The 22,860-nt window shown below is 33.8% G+C and overlaps 2 protein-coding genes across 2 annotated transcripts; one reads left to right on the top strand and one right to left on the bottom strand.

The window, feature by feature from the left end:
* Positions 1 to 1,108: 1,108 nt before the first annotated feature.
* LOC108906360 (transferrin) lies at positions 1,109 to 20,126 on the bottom strand. The gene is made up of 12 exons (XM_018709593.1): positions 19,966 to 20,126; positions 17,406 to 17,496; positions 17,208 to 17,332; positions 16,755 to 17,045; positions 4,869 to 5,133; positions 4,621 to 4,802; positions 4,318 to 4,567; positions 3,830 to 3,981; positions 3,586 to 3,774; positions 1,993 to 2,100; positions 1,665 to 1,930; positions 1,109 to 1,418 (listed from the first exon to the last, which is right to left on the bottom strand). The coding sequence occupies exons 1-12, from the start codon at positions 20,036 to 20,038 to the stop codon at positions 1,239 to 1,241; spliced, it is 2,172 nt and encodes a 723-aa protein (XP_018565109.1). The 5' UTR covers positions 20,039 to 20,126; the 3' UTR covers positions 1,109 to 1,238.
* LOC108906361 (cholinesterase 2-like) lies at positions 7,156 to 13,966 on the top strand. Its single transcript, XM_018709594.1, has 10 exons — positions 7,156 to 7,212; positions 7,261 to 7,395; positions 9,275 to 9,415; positions 9,474 to 9,807; positions 9,865 to 10,067; positions 10,384 to 10,528; positions 10,588 to 10,763; positions 11,055 to 11,184; positions 13,460 to 13,613; positions 13,668 to 13,966. The coding sequence occupies exons 1-10, from the start codon at positions 7,162 to 7,164 to the stop codon at positions 13,852 to 13,854; spliced, it is 1,656 nt and encodes a 551-aa protein (XP_018565110.1). The 5' UTR covers positions 7,156 to 7,161; the 3' UTR covers positions 13,855 to 13,966.
* Positions 20,127 to 22,860: the final 2,734 nt, after the last annotated feature.

Raw genomic sequence — 22,860 nt, 5'->3', positions numbered from 1 at the left:
ATCCAAACAACCAATTTCGATTTTCCATCCATTTGTCAATGGATCAATTTCACTATTTGTAGCCTGCTTCCATTCACTTATTTGCCATTTTGATTTTCTTTAAAAGACTGTTTTTTTACTCGCTTTAGACCTTCAATAAAATAATTGACCTATACCAAAAATATATAAAAAATCTGTTCAGTAGTTTTTGAGAAAAAACTTTTTTCACATTAAATTGTAAATATCTCGGAAACAAGGCATTTTTCGAATTTTTGTCAAAGAACAAAAAGTGTTTATTTTGGTCCATTTTACAATAAAAAACTATCAAAGCCATTCGGCGAGTAATTTTTTTTTACAACTTTTTTGTTTATAACAATTGACTGACCACGAAGAAAAATATTAAAAAAAATATGTTAATTATCAGAAAAATACCCTTTGTAAATTTAGTCGGTTACCTTCATTTAGAAGCGTCTTTTTAGGGGTGAACCGCTCGCCTAATTTCGGCATATACACTTCGCTAGCAATATTTTTCATCATTTTTTCTCGCTCATATTTTCGATAATTATTTCTCCATTCATATTTCTCTTTTATTTACCCGGGGACCGCCTAGCCGGGTGTCTCGGCCGGTGGATTTCGATCTGCCGAGGTCACGGACGCAGGCTGTAATTTGGATGGATGACCTAAGGCAGGCTCAGGGACGTGGCTGTGGCAGCCTACCAGAGACCTGGGTCGCTCAACATTTGCCTCATGCGTGTGGTATGGTAATGAGAACAGAGCAAAGAAAATCTCTGTAACTCAAGACTGTGCTATCATACATAAAACTGTACGAGACTTTGCCACCAAGTTGCCACCCGTGTTGTAAATAGAATGGTTTGAAGCAACACTCTCCGACATACATACATACATACATTATGGGTGAACCGCTCGCCTAATTTCGGCATATTCACTTCGCTAGCAATATTTTTTATTATTATTTCTCCATTCATATTTTTCTTTTATTTTGTTACATTTTAATTATAGACTTACCTTATATTGTTTTTGCGCACACAATAATTAAAACGAATTATTTAATCATTTATTTCCTTAAAAAAGAGTACAGGTAAAAAACTAGTTTAAAAATAATTCCTAATACTTTGTAGGTGTTTATATACCGTAAAAATTGAAAATAGACATGGATATTTAAGTACAAATAAAATTAAAAACAATGATAGAAAGCATATGAAAACGTAACTAATAAAGTTTTGACTAAGGTAATGAAATTATAGTCTTACAGTAATAAAAGCAACAATGAAGATTAATACTGTTGAGAACATGGCGCTCGAAGCGCTGGAAGGTGGAATACCGTCAGACATACATTTTTCGGAATATTCTAGCATCGTTCTGAAATTGTCGACGTATTTGATGGAGGTGCCTCCGAAGGTCAAACCAGGCGTGGAATCCTGAAAACAAAGACGTGCAGATAATTCTCGGCAATTAAAAACAAGAAATTATGCATTGGAACTCAGTATTTCACTCCGTAAAAGTGGATGAAACAATTAACACAACTTGTTGACATGCGCTTATTTTACCACAGCTTTAGCTTATCAAATGCAAGTTGGAATAAACAAAATTTAACTATTTAAAAAAATCTGAGGCTCACAAGTGGTTTTAGGCATCACAGGACACGATGCACAAAAAAATCTTACCGGGAAGAGCAAATCGTTGGTGTTGTTAAATCTCTCGAAAACTTTGAAGAACTTATCCAACCGTTGCCCGAATTCCAATTCGATCGCTCTGAGGAATACAACAATATCATCCTTTTTTAAGCTGTCGGCTTTGGCTACCACCCCACCTGCGGTCAAAATCGTCAAGGCAGCCCCTTCGTCCACGTCAAAGCCGGTGTACTCCGCAAGCGTACCGTTTTTGGCTAGGACACGGAATTGCGAGGAAGTTGTCTCGTAGCCGGTCACATCTGAAAGAAAATTAAACGAAATGCAATTGCATAACAAGATGACTTTGCGGTTGAGGTATTACCGTTCTTTGTTATGACGGCATATTCAGCGGCTTGATCCTCCAGACACTTCAAGGCTCCATTCGATCTGTAATATTTATTCCCTTTGTCGGCGTTACAGTACGCGTGAGCTAAAAAAGAAATAAATCTCGTAAGTGTTAAACTTATGTGGAATGGACAACTTGCATATATTTTTTTAAATGTCTAGAAATAATCCTTATATAATCATGTAATGAGAATATTAACAATCTCTTAGAGGTTGTAAATGATTAATTCAAATAAAAAATAACCGAACGAAATTCGCTGTGCGCGCCGCTCTTGTATTTCGGGCTTTTTCCGCAAGATGGGTGTTATGTAACCCCTCCTGAATCGATCTGCCAAATGGCATCGCTTTAGATGGTTGAAGCGAGCTCCTAACACAGTTTTCGTGGGACTCTTCGTACTATCGATGTACTTGCTGAATCATCTTGTCTTTCGTCGAGCTCAGTGCATGGTTTGCAAATGAGATGAATCGCGGTCCCCCGCTTGTCGAGTTTTATTGATGAAAAACCGCATGGCACCGCTTCCTCACCCACCCTACTCACCTGATCTGAGACCCTGTGATTTTTGATCCCCCGGATGAAAAGAGAGCTGAAAGGGAAGCGTTTTGCAGGCATTCCAAAGGTGAAAAGAAGCTGCAAGGCATCAGAAAGGACAAGTACGAAAGATGTTTCGTGAAGTGGAAAAAACGTTTGAAACCAGTGTATTAGTATTAATGAAGTACTAATGAAAGGTGACTAACGTTCGTAACTCGAAAAAATAAATTCTGTATTCTTTTAAAATGGTGTCCGGTTCCCTCCTCGTAAATGCTTTAAACGGACGTTTCTTGCTGCTAATTCGTGACGTCATTTAGTGCGATCGATAATCGAGAAAATTAATGGCTGGGTCTCGAGCAAGGTGAAAAGATGAATAACGGCTGAGTAGTAACAAAAGTCTAGAAACAGCCAAATTCACTGTACTTCGAGAAGAGTGTTCTCGGTCACACTAAATGACGTCACAATGCGTTCTGGAACACATTACAAAATCATAATTTTTAAAATAATTTTAATAGTCTGTAATTAATTTGTAGCATCAAAGAAATAAATAGTTTTATCTGCTAAACACCAGTATTTTTTTTCTGGCACCATTCTTTGAAATGTCTATGCTCGTCGGTAGCGCATTTTCGACTTCTCCGGCAATAAAAATTCGCAGGCAGAAACAATAATTCAAAACCAGCAAAATTGCAACTTTTATGTAGCTTTGTTTATAAACACCTTAGTAATGACAAAATCCAAAAAACCATGGCGACTTTGCAAGATTTCGAATGTCAAAATGAATTGATTAAGAAATGTGAAAAAATAAAACCTAACCTTTATTTCTTGAACCATAAAGAACTGTGGGAGCAGATACAATGTTATACACCACGCAGCAGTTAAGTATAATTGACCAGTCTCGGACTCTATTGCAAAATCGTCCTCGACTGGTAAATAATACTTCCCTCTTTTATGGCGTAAATAACTATTACCATGTTAGTAGTTGTCGGTTGTAGAATATAAATTTAAGAAGATCTAAAAGAAATTTCCATGCAATATACTCACTCAGCGTGTTGACAATCGGTATGCACTGGGCGCACAATTTGGACTGATCGGCGTTTTCGATTTCGTAATCGTTCGAGTTCGCCGACGGAACGCAAGAACTGTCGACGAAGTCGCTGAATATCTTTCCATAGTCGCAGCTGTTCTCCAGAATCTTTTTATCTCTTAGCGTGTGTATGAAAGACAACCATTCTGAAAGTTAAAATTATTTTATTACAAATAATTTCGTTTTGCTTCGATTTTTTACCTTTGCCACCATACTCTGGGAAACACGATCGTTTTCCCTTCAAATCGCTCAAGCTCTTCGGTGGATCGGTTGCATCGGCTCGAATGACAACTAAAATCGAAGACAATTGTCTGGTGTCGGTCTCGGGGTAGGCTACAACGGTCAGTCCTTTCCTAAAATACAAAATTTGTGACAGAATACGTAAAAACAGAGCCAGGAACCGTTTTTTTGGTCAATTACAATTAATTAAGACCCATATTATTTCTGATTCACCAATTTGATGGATTCATTGCTGTCGGTTACAATTAAGAGATAATCTATTATCGCTATAATTAACCGAAAATCATTTTAAATCATCTAGAGTCAATGAAAATTTACAATGAGACAAACACTTGCGAATATCATTTAGGAAGACAGTATAGAACAGTGGCCCCAAAAGAGAGCCTCAGAGCATACCCAAAATAACTTTTTATCCAATCTAGTAGAAAATATAAACAAACTGCACTTACTTTAAGGCAATGTACCCATAGTTGACGTCTGTGAATGTGATGTCCGCCCTGTCTTCCTTGATATCATTTAGACAAGACAGGGTATCCTTATCGGCGGTTTGTATGCACTCTATGACGGGTTGGATCCCGGCATTGAGAGCTGCCTGTTGAAGCCACTTGCATTTTTGCTGCTCCTCGTTGGTGAGGGTGCACCACCTTACCACGAGACCGCATTGTACGGTTTCATTAACTGTGGGGATGCTTCTGCCAGCTAGAAATGATTATATTGCGATTTACCTGACGCAAAGAAAGAATAAATATTACCTTGGACATACACAGACAGTGGTGTTACAGTCGACAATTGTATTTTATCTGTCTGTGCTAAATCCAAAACCTTTTGAAGAGAAGCCAGGTAGACGTCGCTTGATGCGCCCATGGTACTGAATGCTGCCAAGTGGGTGGATAATTTGTCCCCGATAAAACTTTTCACAGCATCGGCACTCGTACTGGAAGAAAAAAGAGATGTATTTGTTTTACTTGAATGGAACAGTATCTGTTTCCTAGAAATGTACCTGTCGGTAATGATGAGTCTATTGAGTTGTTTGGTCCATAAGCATGGGGTTGTAGAATCGCTGACTGTGCCGTCTGTGCACAGATATAGAAAGTTTTCTGCGTTGGTGGAAGAATTGAAGAATAACGCGGCATCGTTTAGTGTTGTCAGCGCTATGTCACCCGCTCTGTCGGTAAGACAGGAAAGGGATTCGTTGAAAGGCACTTGATAGTTTATATTACACCCCTCGGTACCGCAGAGCTCACATAGGTTGGAGTATTTGGTTTCTGAAACAATTGATAAATGATGATAAATCAGGTTATCTGGATAATTTATTTATTAAAGGTGGTGGTTTTCAACTTTTTAACTAGATCATAAGATGAGACAAGTTTAAAAAAATGGCATCTTTATTTCATTTTCATGCTTCGAGAGAAAATTTTGAAAAATATGTGATCAGAAAGTCGCTCTAATTCTGTAACTTCGACGTTTTTCAACGAATCTTGACGATTTTTTTTAACTTAAAGCTCTTTTCACAAGCTTTCCGAATATGTAATAATATATAATTATACCACGCGCGTGCGCCGTAAATTTCATTTTGTAATTAAGGCTAAAAAATAAAAAACTTTCCAGGTTGTAAATTTGAAATTAAAAAAAATTATAGATTTCAATGTATTATTATGAAATCTACCATGAGAAAAATCAGTGCGATTGTGGAAGATGCTCGAGATCGTTCAGACTAATAATTAGTTAATTTGTTTATAAGGCCATAACTTGTAAACTATTCAACTTACCGATTCCAGATTTCGTGTGAGTTATTAGACAGTGATCAGGATTGAGAGGATGCGATGCTAAAACGTTTTGGTAATAATAACGCAGTTTATAAATGTTTAATTCAAAAGTCATAAATAAACTTCTTCTGTTTATAACTTTTGGTCTAATAGATATTTTTTAAGCTTGAGGGCTAGTTTTATAGGTCTTTTGCAGACGAAAAAAAAGTACTTTACTGTTTTCTCGTGGAAATGAACGGAAATAGTATATTAAGCATTAAGAACGGTAAGGGTAATTTACCGTGCGAAGACAATTTTTGGATCCAATTTTATCTGAGAACGGTATAACTCTTAACGTTCGTGATGCTTATACTATTTTTTGCACGATCGCAATAAATGAAAACGAAATTATATATACGTATTTAATTTTTTATGTAACGTCAAAAATGCCGTTTCTGAATAAATTTGCGAAGCAGGTTTTTTGCATAGACCTTATAATTATAATTACTAGGTCTATGATTTTTTGAAATCTACTGATGTTTATTGTTGTCACGGCTTTCTTAATTGACGAAATTGTCAGTTCTAGAATAGAATAGAAATTGAAAAAACATGTACTGCTCCAATTTCTGTAAGCAATTGTACAAACTGTACATTTAATTTCAACATTAATAAATAGATTTAAAATACATCTTTCTTTTATATCAATTACCCACATTTAAAGAATTCTAGAAAACTCATTCCAAATCAATGCGATGTTGAAAATGTCTATTTTGACAGTTATTCACTTACTAGAACGGTAGCCCAGAAAATCCGCATTGGATGCAAGAAACGGCCGGAAATAGTGAACGGAATAGTAGGAAATCGCATACTGGGACCTTTATTTGGATTTTTTTTGCGTTTTCAGCTGATTCCAGCCCTGCAATTAATTGTTCCTAACCCTAATGAGCATGATATGCCTGCTGGTGATCTTTGATTCCAACAAGATTGTGCCTCCCCCCCCCCATGTTCGCCTCGATGTAAGAAATTACCTTAATGAAGTTGAATGGCCACCACGCTCTCCTGACTTAACCCCACTAGATATTTTTTTGTGGGGTTATCTAAAAAGCAAAGTGTATGTGAACAGACCAGACACTATCGAAGGATTGAAAAATGTTATTCAAACTGTAATTGATATCTTTGAACACCGCATTTCGCATTGTGTTAATGGGGGTCACTTTGAACATTTGCTGAAAGTGACAATTTTTATTTACTAGTTGACCTGTTTCAGCGATTTTTTTTTAAATTTCAACTAGAAAAACAATATGAATTTTGTTCCATCAATTTGGGACACACTGTATATGGTTCTATAAGTATTTTATTTACTGGTACTTTTATCACATACAAAGTTAAAAATTAATGACCTTTTTTTACTAAGAAAAATCATATTAATATACACGTACTAGGCACTCGAATAAAGTGGTTAAACTAATTCATTTTTGATAAAAGATTTATCTTTACTAATTACAAGTTCAGATACAAAATATCGCAGTTTTAATACCTACTTGGAACATGGAACACAAAATTTCGCTTATTTTCATTTTTCACGTAATTTGCTGTGCAGTAAGTAAACAATTATTTTTTTATTTAATGTCTTTAATTGTCAATAAGTTTGCAGAGGTTCTTGTTACTTTACCAGAAGGCCAAATAAGAGGACACATTCTACAAACCCCTACCAATTTGAGTTTCTATGCATTTCAAGGAATTCCATATGCTAAACCGCCTTTGGGAACACTGCGATTTCAGGTAAGTCCATACAATTCATAGAAATCAATATTTTAAATACAAAGGATCCCACTAAACATTTTTCAGTTTCTGACATGTTTCAGAAACGTTTCCATTTTTCTTGAAACGTTTCATAAAAAATCCATGCAACGTTCTGGTAACGTTCTAGAAGCCCAAGATGTCCTCCCCAAAATACGTTTCCAATGAAACGTTTCAAAAAATTGGTTTCAGTAACATTCTTTTTATGTTCCATTTATGCCCTCGATATTTTTGTTTTACGTTTCAGTATATTTTCAGAAATGTTTGAGTAACATAATAATTTTATTACCATATTGTTCTCATAATGCTCTCAACTTTAGATCATTTTCATTTCAAAAGCGTTTTTGAAATAGTATAAATAGTGTGAGTATTTTTTTAAATATCTCTAATACTCCTTTGTGATATTTTTATTTGTATTGTGAATGACTTAATTCGAACTAAAAAAAGTTACATTGTATATTAAAAAAAATAAATATGCTCTTCTAGTTTGGGGATGCGGCAACTTTTACTAAGAATTTCTTTCTTTTTGAGAAGCCACTGAAAAAAGTTTCTAATATGGATTATGAATTTTGCCATTCATCGTACAAATAAAAATATCACAAAACAATATCAGAAGCATTAAAAAAAAGCTACACATTTTATATAGTTCAAATACGCTTCTGAAATGGAAATTTTCTAATGTTGAGACCTTCATGAATATGGTAACAATGACGAACTGATAATTAGAAAAAGTTAGTTATGATTATGAATCTTAAAATGGTAGGTACATGAAAAACAAATAACATTACTGAAAAATAATATAAAGTTATAATTTCTTCTACGCATGGTCAATATTACATATATCCTTTTAATAATAATAAATTATACAGCAGAAATAAGGATACAAAATGATATCTTGACAAAGTAAATATCTGTAGGTATACCTAAACTCTTTTATTTAAGCATGCCTATACACATAAACAAATATAAACATTTGTACAAAATATAAAATAAATGACGTCTATTTCACTTGATTCATCCATATTTCAAATAGTTCTCACTGACTAAGTAGTTGCTCTTCAAATTATATCGAAACGTATAGTTGTTGTTCCATTTTCTTAGTTCTTGTCCCTTGTCCTCTTGTCTGTAATAGGTAGTGGGTATAACTATATTTAGGTAGATGTGACGCAAAATTGGAAATCTCTACACATATCGTTTTAAACATTTTGCATCAATATTCATTATTTTATATGCACCTTACAATAACCACAACTGCACACACTACAAATTATCACATAAAATAGCGTCAAAGTAAAGATGAATAACAACGAAACCAAGCAAACTGACAAACCGCAAACCTAACCTAACATAATACGAATTGAAACGACACACGGGAAACAAATAAACTCGGGCTGTTACGCGCAGTCTACGCAAGTCACGAACATACATTTTTTCTAGACTTGTGTTATAAATATGCTACCACATTTTTTTTTCTAATTATGTCTTTATATAACAAAGGCAAATGAACTAACGCTTGAGAAGGATTGGGGATTGAGAGCAAAATTTAACTAATGCCGAATGTTCCATAAGATAAGCAAAAATAGCAAAGGGTTGTTCGTCTGTTATGTTTCCGAGATCGAAAGGGAATGTTTCGAGTAATGTTTCAAACTCTCTTCAATTGTAACGTTTCGGCTATGTTTCACTAAATAAGTTTTCAAGTGCTACATTTCTGTAATGAAACAGAAACGTTTCTAGCACAAAACATCACAGGTTTCTAGTTAGTGTTTCAAATGTTTAATAAAACATCTCATTTGCAACGTTTCATTTACGTTTCGTGTTTAGTGGGGAGCGATCTATATAACAAAAAATGATAACTGTATAGGCACCAGAACCTGCTGAAAGTTGGGATGGAATATTAAATACCACGAAAGATATTGGAAGGTGCTTTTCTGTTGCCAAAAACACAGATGATGAAACTGAAGATTGTCTTTATATAAACGTTTACACCACCAAATTAGAAGAGGTAAGGAAAAATTTTGACTTGTGTAAAAAAAGAGGCGTTTCCGGTATTTATTGTTTAGGAATCCGACATTAAACTTCCTGTGATGGTTTTCATTTTTGGCGGCGGCTTTAGAGACGGAGCTTCCTCGTACAACGTCTACGGACCTGACTTCCTCCTAGAAAAGGATGTGGTTATGGTCTCTTTCAATTACCGCGTAGGTCCGTTTGGGTTTTTATCTACTGGAGATGACGTAGTACCAGGTAATGCGGGACTTAAAGATCAAGTCCTTGCCTTGAAATGGACTAAGCAAAATATTGGACTGTTTGGAGGCAACTCCTCCGAAATTACCATATTTGGGCAGAGCGCGGGCGCAGCTTCGGTTGGCTATCACATCTTAAGCAAGCAGTCTGCAGGTTTGTTATACACAACCCATCTGGCTTTTTTAACCGTGTGAACTATCATCGTTATAGGTCTGTTTCGAGCTGGTATAGCAGAAAGTGGTTCAGCACTAAACCCCTGGGGATTTTTGGACGATCCAAGACCTTACGCTTTTGAGTTAGCTTCAAAAATAACGAACGAAACGTTACCAGACAGCAGTTCAACGCTGTTGGAGTTTTTACAGAACGTAACAGCTAAAGAAATTGACGTGGCATCTACACAAACAGTAAACTATGTAAGTATCGCCATCCTCCAATAAATAACAGGCCTAAGGCGAAAAAATCAATGTGTGATAGAACTAGACCACCATACCCATACGTTGTATGGGTCGGTGAATTCGAATTCGGTGTTGGTTTGACGAAGTTAGCAATTTTTGACACCGGCGAAATAACCTTGAGCATGAAATAACTTCGCCAAATGGACACCGGATTCGGATTCAGCGAACCCAAAAACGTATGGGTGTTGTGGTCTTGTTTATCACATACTGAATTTTTCATTTATGTTGAAAAGATAAAAAACTGAATAAAATAAAATAAAATTTAAAAATTTAGGACCGAGCATTGCCAGTTCTTGAAGTGGAACATGAAGGGGCTTTCCTTACTGAAAACATGTACGAATCATTGGAGGCAGGAGATATAAACAAAATCCCTTTGATAATCGGAATAAATTCGGAAGAATCATTAGGCAACGCAAAAGGTAATTAAAAAAATTGAATTGCATGTACCAATTTTTTAACTTTGTGTTTCATGTTCCAGATTTAGCAGCATTGCTTGAAAAGTTTGTCAAATATGACGATTATCCCGAGCTACTGATTCCCAGCGACATGCACGTGAACGATTCTTCTAATGAAAGCGAAGTGGCTGCAGAAATTAGGAAAATATATGTTGACGAGGGAAATGAAATGCGGAATAACTTGGGCCGGTCATTAGGCGTGAGTAGAACATTTTAGTCAAATATTGTTCTTTTAAACACTAATAGAAATTTAAAGTAGGTATTTGTTGACCGTGAAAGCTTAAAATACAGAAACATAAATTATGCGATATTAGCCGAATTCTTTCATTCACAATTTACAAATTGTATTCTGAAATAAGAGCGGTTCATTAATAAAATTTATGTTTCCGTCATGATTTTTTTTAAAATCAACCAACTAGCCGTGATTTTAGATTATAATCTGAAAATCATATGCAACAGAATTCGGATGTTATTATTATGTTTGTTTCAGTACATTAGCGACAATTCCTATACCAGGGCCATAATAAAACATGCCGAGCTTCAATCTAACTACACCGACGTATATTTCTATCAGTTCTCATACAAAGGTCCAATGGGGAACAATAACATCACTCTAGAAGGTAAACAGTATAAATTAATATTATATTATGAAATGTGTTGACTGCTCTTGTTTTTTTTCTTGGCGCGCTATTATTAGCTCCTGTGTAATTTCTCCCGAAGGTCAACGAAAAACACAAAAGTGTTCATTAAATGAATTAGCAGGTCCCAATGGCATGTACATTATACATAAAGTTGATGTGGGTGCTTTTAGCACATTTAATGAATTTGGGCGATACATGCATGTGCTTTACGAAATATCTCCGGATCAGATAAAGTTCAAATATTAACTAACTAACTTATTTTTATTCAATCGTCTTCAGGGTGGTTCCTAAGTACGCTCCAATTATTTTATATCACTTTAAGGGTTTTTAGTGAACGTGTCTCCCAATATCCCTGCTACTGGGTAATATAATAATTCTATGTAAACAATTTCACTTTTTCACTTCACTTAATTAACTAAATCAGCAGCCCAAACAACTTACGAAATATTAATTTGTCTAAATGTGATATTTTTCAGAAATTCTTTTAACAGCCTGTATTTCGAAGAATTTTTTTCCTTGAAATAATCTAAAAAATCACCCCCTTTATTATCAGATCATACTTAAGTACCCCCTGCACTGTGCACGATCGTGCAAACTACACTTTTTGAATTACGAATTTTTGTGTTTCCCTTGAAGTAACTTCGGCTGATTTGATTTGATAAATGCATATTCAGTATTACTGTGGTTTTCATAGCGCTCTTATTACCGTGGTTTATTGTTTAGATCAGTGTCACAAGTGTACAAAATGTTTGTAGCAAGTCGAATAGTTTTCAATATCTTGAATTTCTGCGAAAAGTTAAAGGCAGAATTTCTTGAAAAAGAGCCCTTAGCTGTTCGATAACGAAAGTGATTCTTATACAGTGATACACGTCTTCATTTTCGACAAAATGTTCGAAATTACCTTTACGAAGTTCAAGAAATTCGGTGGATAGCAGTAGGGTCAGCGATAGCATGGCCATTGCGGTATCCTGATTTAAACCCCTTCAACTTTTGTTTATGGGAACATTAAGAACATTTATGTAATGGTTGGGCTTTATTTTCTTCGCTGTATGTATGTTTATCGATTGGTGAAAATTGTATTACACAAAATTTAAATATCAAGTTTCCTGATTTTTAGCGAAATGAAAATGCGAGTTTTATAAGATCCATTAGGACTGTTAAAAGCGCTATTGTGTCTGCTTTAATTTAAAAAAAAATACTCCGATAGTATAATTATTTTTTGAGATATAACGGTGGAGACCTTAAAAAACATATTCTCATAAAAATAGATTTTTTTTCATTTTTTCGAAATTAAAAAGATCCCGAACAACAAAAAATGTCGTAAAAAGTGGTTTCGTGTACACGATCACCTAATTAAGAAATCGCACCAAGTCTGGTTTGGTTCTACGCCAGGTTATTTATTTCGATAACTAGGCGACTTAGCGTTGCAATTTTGCTCGTCTATTTGTCTTGGTGTGTCAAAACTGCATCAGAAATTCTTAACAGATGTTATAACTTATAACATCACGCACATACTAATTTCTTTCTTGTTTGAAATATTAATTAACATTTACTAATTACGTTTAACAATAGTAGAAATTGCACATTAATAAAAGCAAATAAAAGTAATAATTTAATTCGCCAACTTAAAATAGCTGTGATAAAAACAGTACTATATTATTATTATTACTGTTGCGATTATGGGTAGCACTAAACCCCTTTAATAATTAAATGATACTGTTTATTCACTTATTCAGATATCACATCTATTATGTGTCAAATCAGACTGAAAACTAAAAATATACTCTCTTAAGCGCAGTCAACGAGCTCAGTGCCACAATATACCTCGGTATGTTTATAAGCATTTTTAATTTGTGGGCAAGAGCTCTTGAACCTTCAGCTGATAAATATATAAACATATTAAAAATAGGCATTAGTATCTAAGGATGGGGATGTTTTTGTATACGTAACTTGAGTATCTTTCAACAATTACCTCTACATTCTTTTCCCGTTTTTTGTCGTAAATTTTTTGTACATGCCGACTGACTGTGGGCTAGGTCAGGTATTATATAGTCAACCAAATTCCAGTGGCGTATAAATAAATATTTCATATATTTTTTTATATGTTGTGAATCGCCCTTTTTACAAATTAAACTAGCGGAAAAAGCAAATAGCAGAGAGCAGTGGATAATCTAGGTTAACCATGAATTACTGAACCCTACAATCTAGATTTTCTCTAGGTTTATGACTACATAGACTAATTCAATTTTCGCAGGTGCTGATAAAGTCGGACACAGCGAAGAAAGGCCTTATTACTTTAGAGTTCAATCGAGTGCTTACGACAATTCCGACTTGAGTCAATTTCCTATTTCCGACGTCCTAACCCACTATCGAATGGTCAAGATGTGGACCGATTTCGCCAAAACAATGTAGGTACCAAATTAGGGTTACTAAAAAAAATTTACAGTGTGTTTTGTTTATAGGAACCCAACGCCGGAAAAAAGTGAATTGTTACAAAATATAATTTGGCCCAAAGTGCAACCGGATAATTTTCAGTATATGAATATCGATGCAGATTTGGAAGTGAAAAAGGACCCAAAAGGGGAAAGATATCTAGCTTGGAAGGCGATTTATGAAAAGTGGGGAGTTAGACCTTTCGTCACGTTTTAGTCATTTACCAAATTATTTTTTAAAAATGAATAATATTGAATAAAATACATAATATAAAAGTAACTGTAATTAGAACATTCAAAACGATTAAATAATTATCATATCGGCAACACTCCTTACTATTTACTTGTGTACATCCCTGGTGCTTATATACAATAATAGTAATAATACTCAATCACTTCTACCATACTTTCGATTTGGCGTTTGAATTAACGGTACCCTTATTTATACCAAGAGATTCAGAATGACTGAAGCTTACGCCACATGTAAATGTTACCAAAGATATTAAAATTTACTTCCATTTGATCAAAATTACTTTCCGTTTTCTTAGATTTCCGACCGTCGCGATCTGTCAATTCAGAAACGTCCGTGTTTCCCGCGTGTGCTTGGTGTTGTATTTATTTGTACTCGCCGATTGTGTTTTTATTTGAATTTATCGTTAATCTTCTAAATAATCATCTGTTAGCTGTTATGGCAAGGAAGCAAATACTGATGGTTTCTTTCATATAAAGTATTCGAACTGTTTTAGGTTAGAAAACTGTCTTTGCGTTAGAAGAGTTAGAAGACGATAAATTTATTGCAGAGGCTTACTTTCAGAGTGGTGAACGAGATGGAAAGGGATGGAATTATTCAATCCATTCATGTGTTTTGAAATTCCAGGAAGAGTTTCTAAATCGTGAAGCCGCAATTATTGGTTTAACAACAACTTGACGATGAAAACCTTTTAGATATAACTTATTTTACCGATGAGGCATGGTTTCATCTTAGTGGATACATAAATTCACAAAATTATCGTACGTGGTCTGGGGAGAATCCACACGTTATAATGCAAACAACTTTACATCCTGTTAAAATAGGAGTTTGGGTAGCCATATCTTGCGAAGGACCTATTTTCTTTGAAGAAAATGTGACTGTTGAGTGATATAGACAAAACATTTTGCAGGCATTTTTAAATCAGCTACACGATTCCGAATTGCAAATGGTTACTTTCAACAAGATGGGGCAACAGCACACACAGCTAACACAACACTGGAGTCCCTAAGAGAATATTATGACGATGGCATTATTAGCCGAGGCTTATGGCCTCCAAGATCTCCGGACTTAACTCCCTTAGATTATTATCTCTTTGGAATATTAAAAAATTCCATATATGTAAACAGTTTAGACACAGTTGATGAAATAAAGTACGCCATAACAAATAAATTAGCTAATATTACAGAAAATTACATAATGTATTTAAAAATATTAAATATTCTTATTCTTCATTTCAATGTTTAAATAGTTGTTAGAAATTATAACAAATTAATTACAAAAATTACACAGCCACAAAAAAAAAGTTGTCTATACTTTTCATGCGACATAATATGATGTTATCCGTAGTATTTTTGTCTTCTGATCATGAATCCGGTATCAGAATTGAGCTATCACATCACAGGAATTTCCTAACCTTAAAAAACAGGTCAAAAATGACATAAATTCACGAAAAAATGTTAGGAAAAATACAAAGAAAATTGTTTTCTATAATCAAATGTTCACTTATCTGGTTAAAACCCCGCCGAACGTGAATTGGCGGTCAAATTTGATGGTTCTTTTTCTAACCTCAAAAAAACAGGTAATTTAAAGTCAGATACCAGGAATTTTCAAAAAATAACAGATTCGTGCCAAATTTGATATACGGGGGTTTTCGGGGTCGCTGATCACAGATCCGAGGTCAATTTTGCAAACTTCAAGATGGCAGATCCAAGATGGCCGACCAAATTTTCAAAAAATAACCCATTCGCGCTAAATTTGGTATACGGGGGTTTTCAGGGTCGCTGATCACGGATCTGAGGTCAATTTTGCAAAATTCAAGATGGCGGATCAAATATGGTCGAACAAATTTTCATAAAATAACATTCGTGCCAAATTTGGTATACTGGGGTTTTCGGGCTGGCTGATCACGGATCCGAGGTCAATTTTGCAAAATTCAAGATGGCAGATCCAAGGCCAACCGAATTTAAAAAAATAACACATTCGCGTCAAATTTGGTATACGGGGGTCAGAATTGCGAAATTCATTTTGTAATATTTTTGTTTACTTTATAACCTGAGTACCCAATCATGTTTTAACCATCTTAAAGTACATAAGTAACTAATTAAATTTTTAAAAACGAATTTTTCTACACTTTCTAGCACTTTTTTCGTGAATTTTTGTTATTTTTGACCTGTTTTTTGAGGTTAGGAAATTCCTGTGATGTGATAGCTCAATTCTGACACCGGATTCGTGATCAGGAAGGGCAAAAATACTACGGATAATATATGTTGCATGAAAAGTACAGACAACTTTTTTTTTGTGTTATTACTGGTAGGGACAGAATCAAAATTAAAAGTACATATTCACTTTTTTTACTTTAAACCAATTAAGCAATTATTATTTTAAATTCTTTTATAGGCATTAACATGTTCTTTTTATGTCAGAATTTAAGAAATTTTAAATCGATTTTTTATTCGCATTTTTAAATGAGAAAAGTAAACGTAAATTCATTTAAAAATAGTTGCTTTTAGTTTGAAGTGCGCATAATAAAAAACAAGATATCGATTCTTATTTTAGTTTTGAGGTTAATAATAATAATATCAAAATCATTAACCCTCAAATTAATTAAAGCCAACATTCTGCGTTTTGTGTTGTATTTTTCTGATTAAAAGGAATATGTGACCCTATTGCCACTGCACTTAACCCGCCACTGAATGAAGTAAATCACTGTCAGTGTTGCCAACTACGAAGAGTGAAAATAATAAGAAAGCGTCACATAAATATTTGTAAGTAGCGGCACCATCATCATACATCATTCTATAAGACACTGTCGGAATCAAACAACCAATTGTATTCTTAAAAACAAAAACCAAAAATATAATACTCACTCAGTTGAATGTCGAGAGCTTCAGATTCTGTCCAGGTTCCAGGTCTACAAGCAGTGCCGAAAAAGTTAGACAAGGCCCTGACCCTCTTCTCGAAAACGGTCGCATTTTCGCCGATATCACAATAGCTGCTGTTCAGACTAATGATTTTCGATTCAAATTCTCCTAGAACGAACTTGGTGACCAGTTCGTTGTGTCTGAAACCGGGATGACAGAAGCGTTTTCCCCTCAGGTTTTCGAACCCACCGTCGAACGGTTTTCTGACAATGATTGCCGTTTCGTAGGCGGGATGTTCTGAAAATACATTTAATCTATCACGTTGTCCCAAATATAAAATACACTAAATATATTTTTTTAGTTTAGGACCCAAATTGTATAGAACTTTAATTATTTAGATCTATCATGTAATAAACGTATCGGACGGACACTCTGTATATTAACTAAATATAAAAATACCTGACGCTACTTCTCCAACAACAACCACTGTCGACGACACCAGAGGAGCAGCCAATAAAGCTTCTTCTGGTTTAATTATAGAAAATTGTGGCAAACCTTGGTCTATGTTCAGGATACAGTCGACCCTGTAGAAAAATGCGAAGCCGTGAGTTCCAGTATTAAATTTAAAATAAAAGAATTAATATGTTTTATACTCACGCTGACCCAATGTCCTCAGCACACGCATATTGCTGATCTCTAGCAATTTGCTGGCAAGCATCCCTATCGTATTTCTCGGTACATATTTTGTCTGAAACAAACATTTTAATTAGTACTGATACTGGGTTTGCTTTATTTTTTCTACCGTTCCCGACAAATCAGTTCTTTAAAATATAAGACCTACAAAATAACATATTCAAATATTTTTTTACTTTAGGAAATATAAGAAATATTTATATAAAAAATAAACAGGATGATTCGGTAATAATGTCGTTAATTTTAATTTTTAACCACGCATTTGGAAGGCCTCATGAGACAGAACGTTGAAGCGAAACAGCTGATTTCCCCAGCCGCCTTGAATTTTGCAATTGGTTTCAAAATCAAAGTGCAGCGGATTTTTTAGCCGTACTGTTATTTTAAATAGGTACCATACTAGTCTTTCAAAAGTAATGTCACAATAAGATATATAACGTAATACTAAAATGTAAAAACTCATTAAATTATAAAAAATTGAAATTTATTTATTCGTTATTAAAGCTAGGTTAATGACCAAATATTACGGTAGATCAATATTCACTCTAGATAAACCTTTGTGGGTTTAAATAATGACTTGAAAATATTTTTTCCACCGTAAATATGCATATTAAATTTTTTTTAATCGCGTATTGGTATTCTACTCATTTTTCCCTATCTTCTCTTAAAGTTAATGACATTATGACTGAATCACCCTGTATATGTACACCCCAACTCTATTATTTGTAGTTAAATGTTATTTTAAAAAACTATAGTATTTAATGAAGTTCAAACTTGCTTGCAATTAAATTAACTTTATACAAATTTATAAATTTTTATGATGATGGGTGAATCCACCAGGCTGCATAATTTGTGTCAGTCTTAAATTTTTCCGCTCGTTATCTTGCAAAAGTTGCTTATCAAAGCCCCTAGAAACACGAAACGCGCTTGCCTATCATTATTTATAACTACTATGTCTCAGGATAAACCCGTAATACCTTTCGGCTAAAAGTAAGGATTACGAAACAATCAATTGTGGGCGAATGTAAACATTATTACAACAAGTTATGGTTTATTTTTGGAACAAATCAAATTTAGTACACAGGTTCGTACACGGTTATCTTATACTTCGCCTACGTCATCATCTCATCATTTAAAATAGATTTATTTTATTAGAACACATGTCAAAAATGAAATAATTTGACCAAACATCCATAATTGAAACAATGTGTGACTTTTTCAGCAGCAATTTCACAAACACACTTTTAGGGGGGGAATATTAATACATTGATTTAATACAGTTTCCAATAATGTATTGTACCTATTTTTAATTTTGAGAGTTTAAAAATCTCTAGCAAAACTCCGTAACAGAAAATCCTCATTTCAGTGATATAAAAGAGTTATTTTTTCTGCAAACATGCAGATACATGTAAGTCAAGTATCTGTACTCGTTGCAATAAGAGAGTATCATCACCAATTTTGGATAATTGAAATATCATACGATCAATTAAATTGCGATACTGTTTACCACACTACAGCTGAAATTGTGGCAGGCATCCTATTATTAAAACAAACAATGACTACCTACGTCAGTTACGTCACTTAAATAATAACAAATACAAGATTCTACTAATTGTAGAAGTAATTCACTGTTGTTTAATTTTTCAAAAGAAAAACGATTATATTTAAACAAGTGCATGCAGCATGCAGTACTATGCACTGATCCATAGAAGTGTGAAATAAGTTGATTTAGATTCATTATTTGGAACAAATCAATTTTCCGTTAGTTTACCACTTCATTACGAAAAAAAAAAAAATGCAAATTTGATGAACAAAACAATTAACACTTTTAATAGGTCGATGAAATTTTACTATATAGGAAGTTAAAACTCACACCTGTTGCTTAAAAAGTAAAAAATAGGTACCTATGTACATATACATAAATTCTACTATAAACTTTAAAAAAGTAGATACCTATCTAGGAATTAAAATCATTCAACAGAGCGTTTCTTATATTTTGTAATAAAAAAAAAACAGGAAAAAGATGAAGTTTTGCGTTTTGTCTAAGGGAATAAAAAAAATTGCATTTACCGCCAAGGTATGTATGAAACATGAAACACTTAACAAACCAAATAATTACGGTTTGTTTGTTATTAATAGGTACATGTACATATAATTAAGAGTAGATATAAGACTAAGAAGTTTCCATGATATGAATTTTATTTCTAATTTCCACAACTTTATATTAAATATGTATCTAGATATCAACGTTTTGAAACAGGTGATTAATTAAGTAAATACTACGTGATTCATCCTTTCTCGAAGTTATTGTACTATAGGATATGATATCACAAAAGAATTTTAAACAAACTATAGGTAGGTAGGAACTCCGATTAATTTAGCAAAATTCATATTAGGTATATATTTACTACACGCTATGGATAACTCCTCTCTGGTACACACCTACATTCGTACCGGTTTCAAATTTTGACCATCACGAGATTAACTAGGCTAGTGTTGACAAACATTAACGAAAATAGAAACTCACATATAACTCCGTAAGAATTTACATAAGGCCATAGTACCATGCAGCATATAAAACTTATAGCGATGGACTTCATTTCATTTTATTAAGGCACTCGGCACTCTCGATTCCACAAACCGCGTGATAAAACAAATTTCGTGAAGCGCGATATCACCTGTACGAAGGTTGAAAACATTGTGAAATTTTTAACTCGTCCGTGTCGGTCAATCGGCTGACTGCAATGTTAAGAACTAATGTAATTGGTGGAATACCTCAAATACCGCAAGAGAATTAAAAATTAACTTCATTCATCAGGCAAGTTCGGTATTAACATCTAGACGCTCCAGATATGTTTTCTTCTTTTCTAATTGTAGGAGATGAAAAAACAAAGAAATACATCTAGAGCATCTAGATGTCAATACCGAACCTGCCTATCCTTGAGAAAGCTGTCCTGAGTGGTTCCAGGAGTCAATAAAATTTCCGCACAATGAGATGGTAAAAGATGGGCACAGTTCTCGATCTTGCGTCTTTTTGTCGACTGCATTTATGCATTGGCGTACTCACCAGAATTTTATTTTTAAATCATTATAGGTACATATTTTTTACTACATTTTAAATTTGTTTTATATTTAATAAGGTGGTAAGTGATTAAGGTTGCGTAGTTGTTTTTTTAGTAAAAAATTCCTAAATAAATTCGCATACGTCAGTCATTACTAACTGAATCGTCAAATTGGTTCAGGATGTACACTGATGGGCATCTTAAAGTCCCCACTAGTTGGGTCGCTCTCATTCTATCGCACCCCACCACAAATAATTACGGAATGTTTCGGACTGGGAGTGGGGTGTGGAGATATACTACACCGTGGCATCAAAAACTCTGATATATTCGATAGGGTAAATAATTAATCTGATACCAGTTGCATTTGATATTTTTTTAAATATTATTTTATTAATGATATGTAATGTATTGTAACATTTTCTTGGTTAGTTAAATAATTATATTGAAGAATTTTTTAAAAATAAAATGTTATAAACCGTTTACTATTTTAACCATTGTTCACTACATCCACATACCTGCATATTTAGTGTTTTCCCGTATTAGAGATATTCATTTATAAATGTTGTCTTAAATCAATACATACAGGGTGGACTAATAGTGATTATATTACTCCTATGTCATATAGATAGAAAATACATATTTTATTAGGGCATCGAGCGGTGCCTTAAGGAGGACATTTTAAAAATATTATGAAGTACACGGAGTGTTTTGGAAGGCTATATCAAACATGATTTATAAATGGGATGACCCGTTTTTTATATTTCATATATACAAAATATTTCAGACAAAATAACTAGTTTTCAATATGGAATAAAATATATAAATTGCAAATAAAAATGTAAAATTAATAAATAATTTTATACACCATAAACGTAAACGATAAAGGAAATTTTCTTAATTTTTTTCTTGTAATAATAATTAATTGTTGATTACTGTATGTAGACCAAATATCTCAACATCTTAATTTAATTATCATATATCTCTATCATAGTATACTAATCAATCAGTATGCAATCTTAAATGATTTATGAATGAATTACGTATGGCAATTTTTAAATACATACCTCCACCCTAGGAAAAGTCGCTAAGAATATGGCGAATCCTTCGAGCAGATACTACTGGAGGCATGCCATTGCGAAAATTGTGGCTGAGTGTGCGAGAGAGACAGACAGTACCTCAGGACAAGCGGTCTCACTCTAGCACGCCGCGATTGGTTGGAAATGAATGCTCCAACCAATCGCGGCGTGCTAGAGTGAGACAGCGCGTCTGAGATACTGTCTGTCTCTCAGCCACACTTTTCGCAATGGCATGCTACTTCCAATAGTATAGTAAACGTAACCTGTTCTTTTTCGTGATTTTAATTTAATACTTTTAATTATTATACATTAATGTATGATTCCATTATTGTAATCCAAGGTAATAAAGAGATTGTTAACTATGTAGTAGTGTAACACGTAAATTGAGGTTTTTTTATTAAGAGAAGTTACATTTTTTGGTTAAATACAGGTTTAGTTAGGTATTTGAATTCCAGCAGAAATAATTTAGATTAGATTATATCGGTCTGAATTTTATAAATTTTGTTCAAAAACTTACAAAGCGTATTTATTTTCTAAACATATTTTAAAATGTAAGCCTACTATAATTTTTATTTTAATATTATTAACTATTTATTGGGTATAGTATCTTATAAATAAATAATCACTAATAAAATACACAAGATCAAGATAACTAAACTAAACAACTACTCGACATCATAAAATAAGGTTTTTAATATATGTATAAAGCTGGGTAAATTATTTATTGTTGCTGATATTAACAAAAATAGACATGCATTGCACCGATCAGGAAAAGGCTAGAATAATTGATGCTCTTTGGCAGCAGGGAGATTTAGTTCGTAACATAGGTCGAATTTTAAATAAAGATGAGAGTAGCAAAAAGTTATAATTTTTAATTACACGTCATTTCCGTATATAATTTTATTTATTTTTATTTTAAATGCAGAAAAGTTTCATTTTTTAATTAAATGGAATACGGAAGGCTGTTAGATAGAGCCGCAATTCAATGGCATGGCAAGCGAGTCAACCGAGGCATGCGTGAGCCTCTGGCTCAGATTTTTTTTCACATTCACGTCACCTAATTATACTGTTGCTTTGTTATCGTGCGGATGTTGCATATTTAATTCATCGGTTGGTGTTTATGGTGGTGCGTTGTAGACAACTTAATTTGCTGCTTTTTAATAGATAATGCATACGCCTATGTCCCGTGGTTCAGTTCTGACACCTCTAGTAATAAGCAACATTTTAAGAGAGATAATTTTAACCGTAGCTGATCATAAAACTACATATTCTTGACACAAAAGA

Source organism: Anoplophora glabripennis, unplaced genomic scaffold (assembly GCF_000390285.2).
Source record: "Anoplophora glabripennis isolate ALB-LARVAE unplaced genomic scaffold, Agla_2.0 scaffold139, whole genome shotgun sequence".
NCBI classification, from domain to species: domain Eukaryota; kingdom Metazoa; phylum Arthropoda; class Insecta; order Coleoptera; family Cerambycidae; genus Anoplophora; species Anoplophora glabripennis.
This window is presented reverse-complemented; position numbering and strand designations above follow the sequence as displayed.

Coding starts and splice junctions, on each gene's coding strand:
- LOC108906361 (XM_018709594.1), top strand. CDS start 7,162: ATGGAACACAAAATTTCGCTTATTTTCATTTTTCACGTAATTTGCTGT. Junction 10,764..11,054: donor ACTTGGGCCGGTCATTAGGC/GTGAGTAGAACA, acceptor TGTTTGTTTCAG/TACATTAGCGACAATTCCTA. Junction 11,185..13,459: donor CAATAACATCACTCTAGAAG/GTAAACAGTATA, acceptor CAATTTTCGCAG/GTGCTGATAAAGTCGGACAC.
- LOC108906360 (XM_018709593.1), bottom strand. CDS start 20,038: ATGAAGTCCATCGCTATAAGTTTTATATGCTGCATGGTACTATGGCCT. Junction 17,333..17,405: donor GCTGAGGACATTGGGTCAGC/GTGAGTATAAAA, acceptor ATTTTTCTACAG/GGTCGACTGTATCCTGAACA. Junction 17,046..17,207: donor TGTTGGAGAAGTAGCGTCAG/GTATTTTTATAT, acceptor ATGTATTTTCAG/AACATCCCGCCTACGAAACG.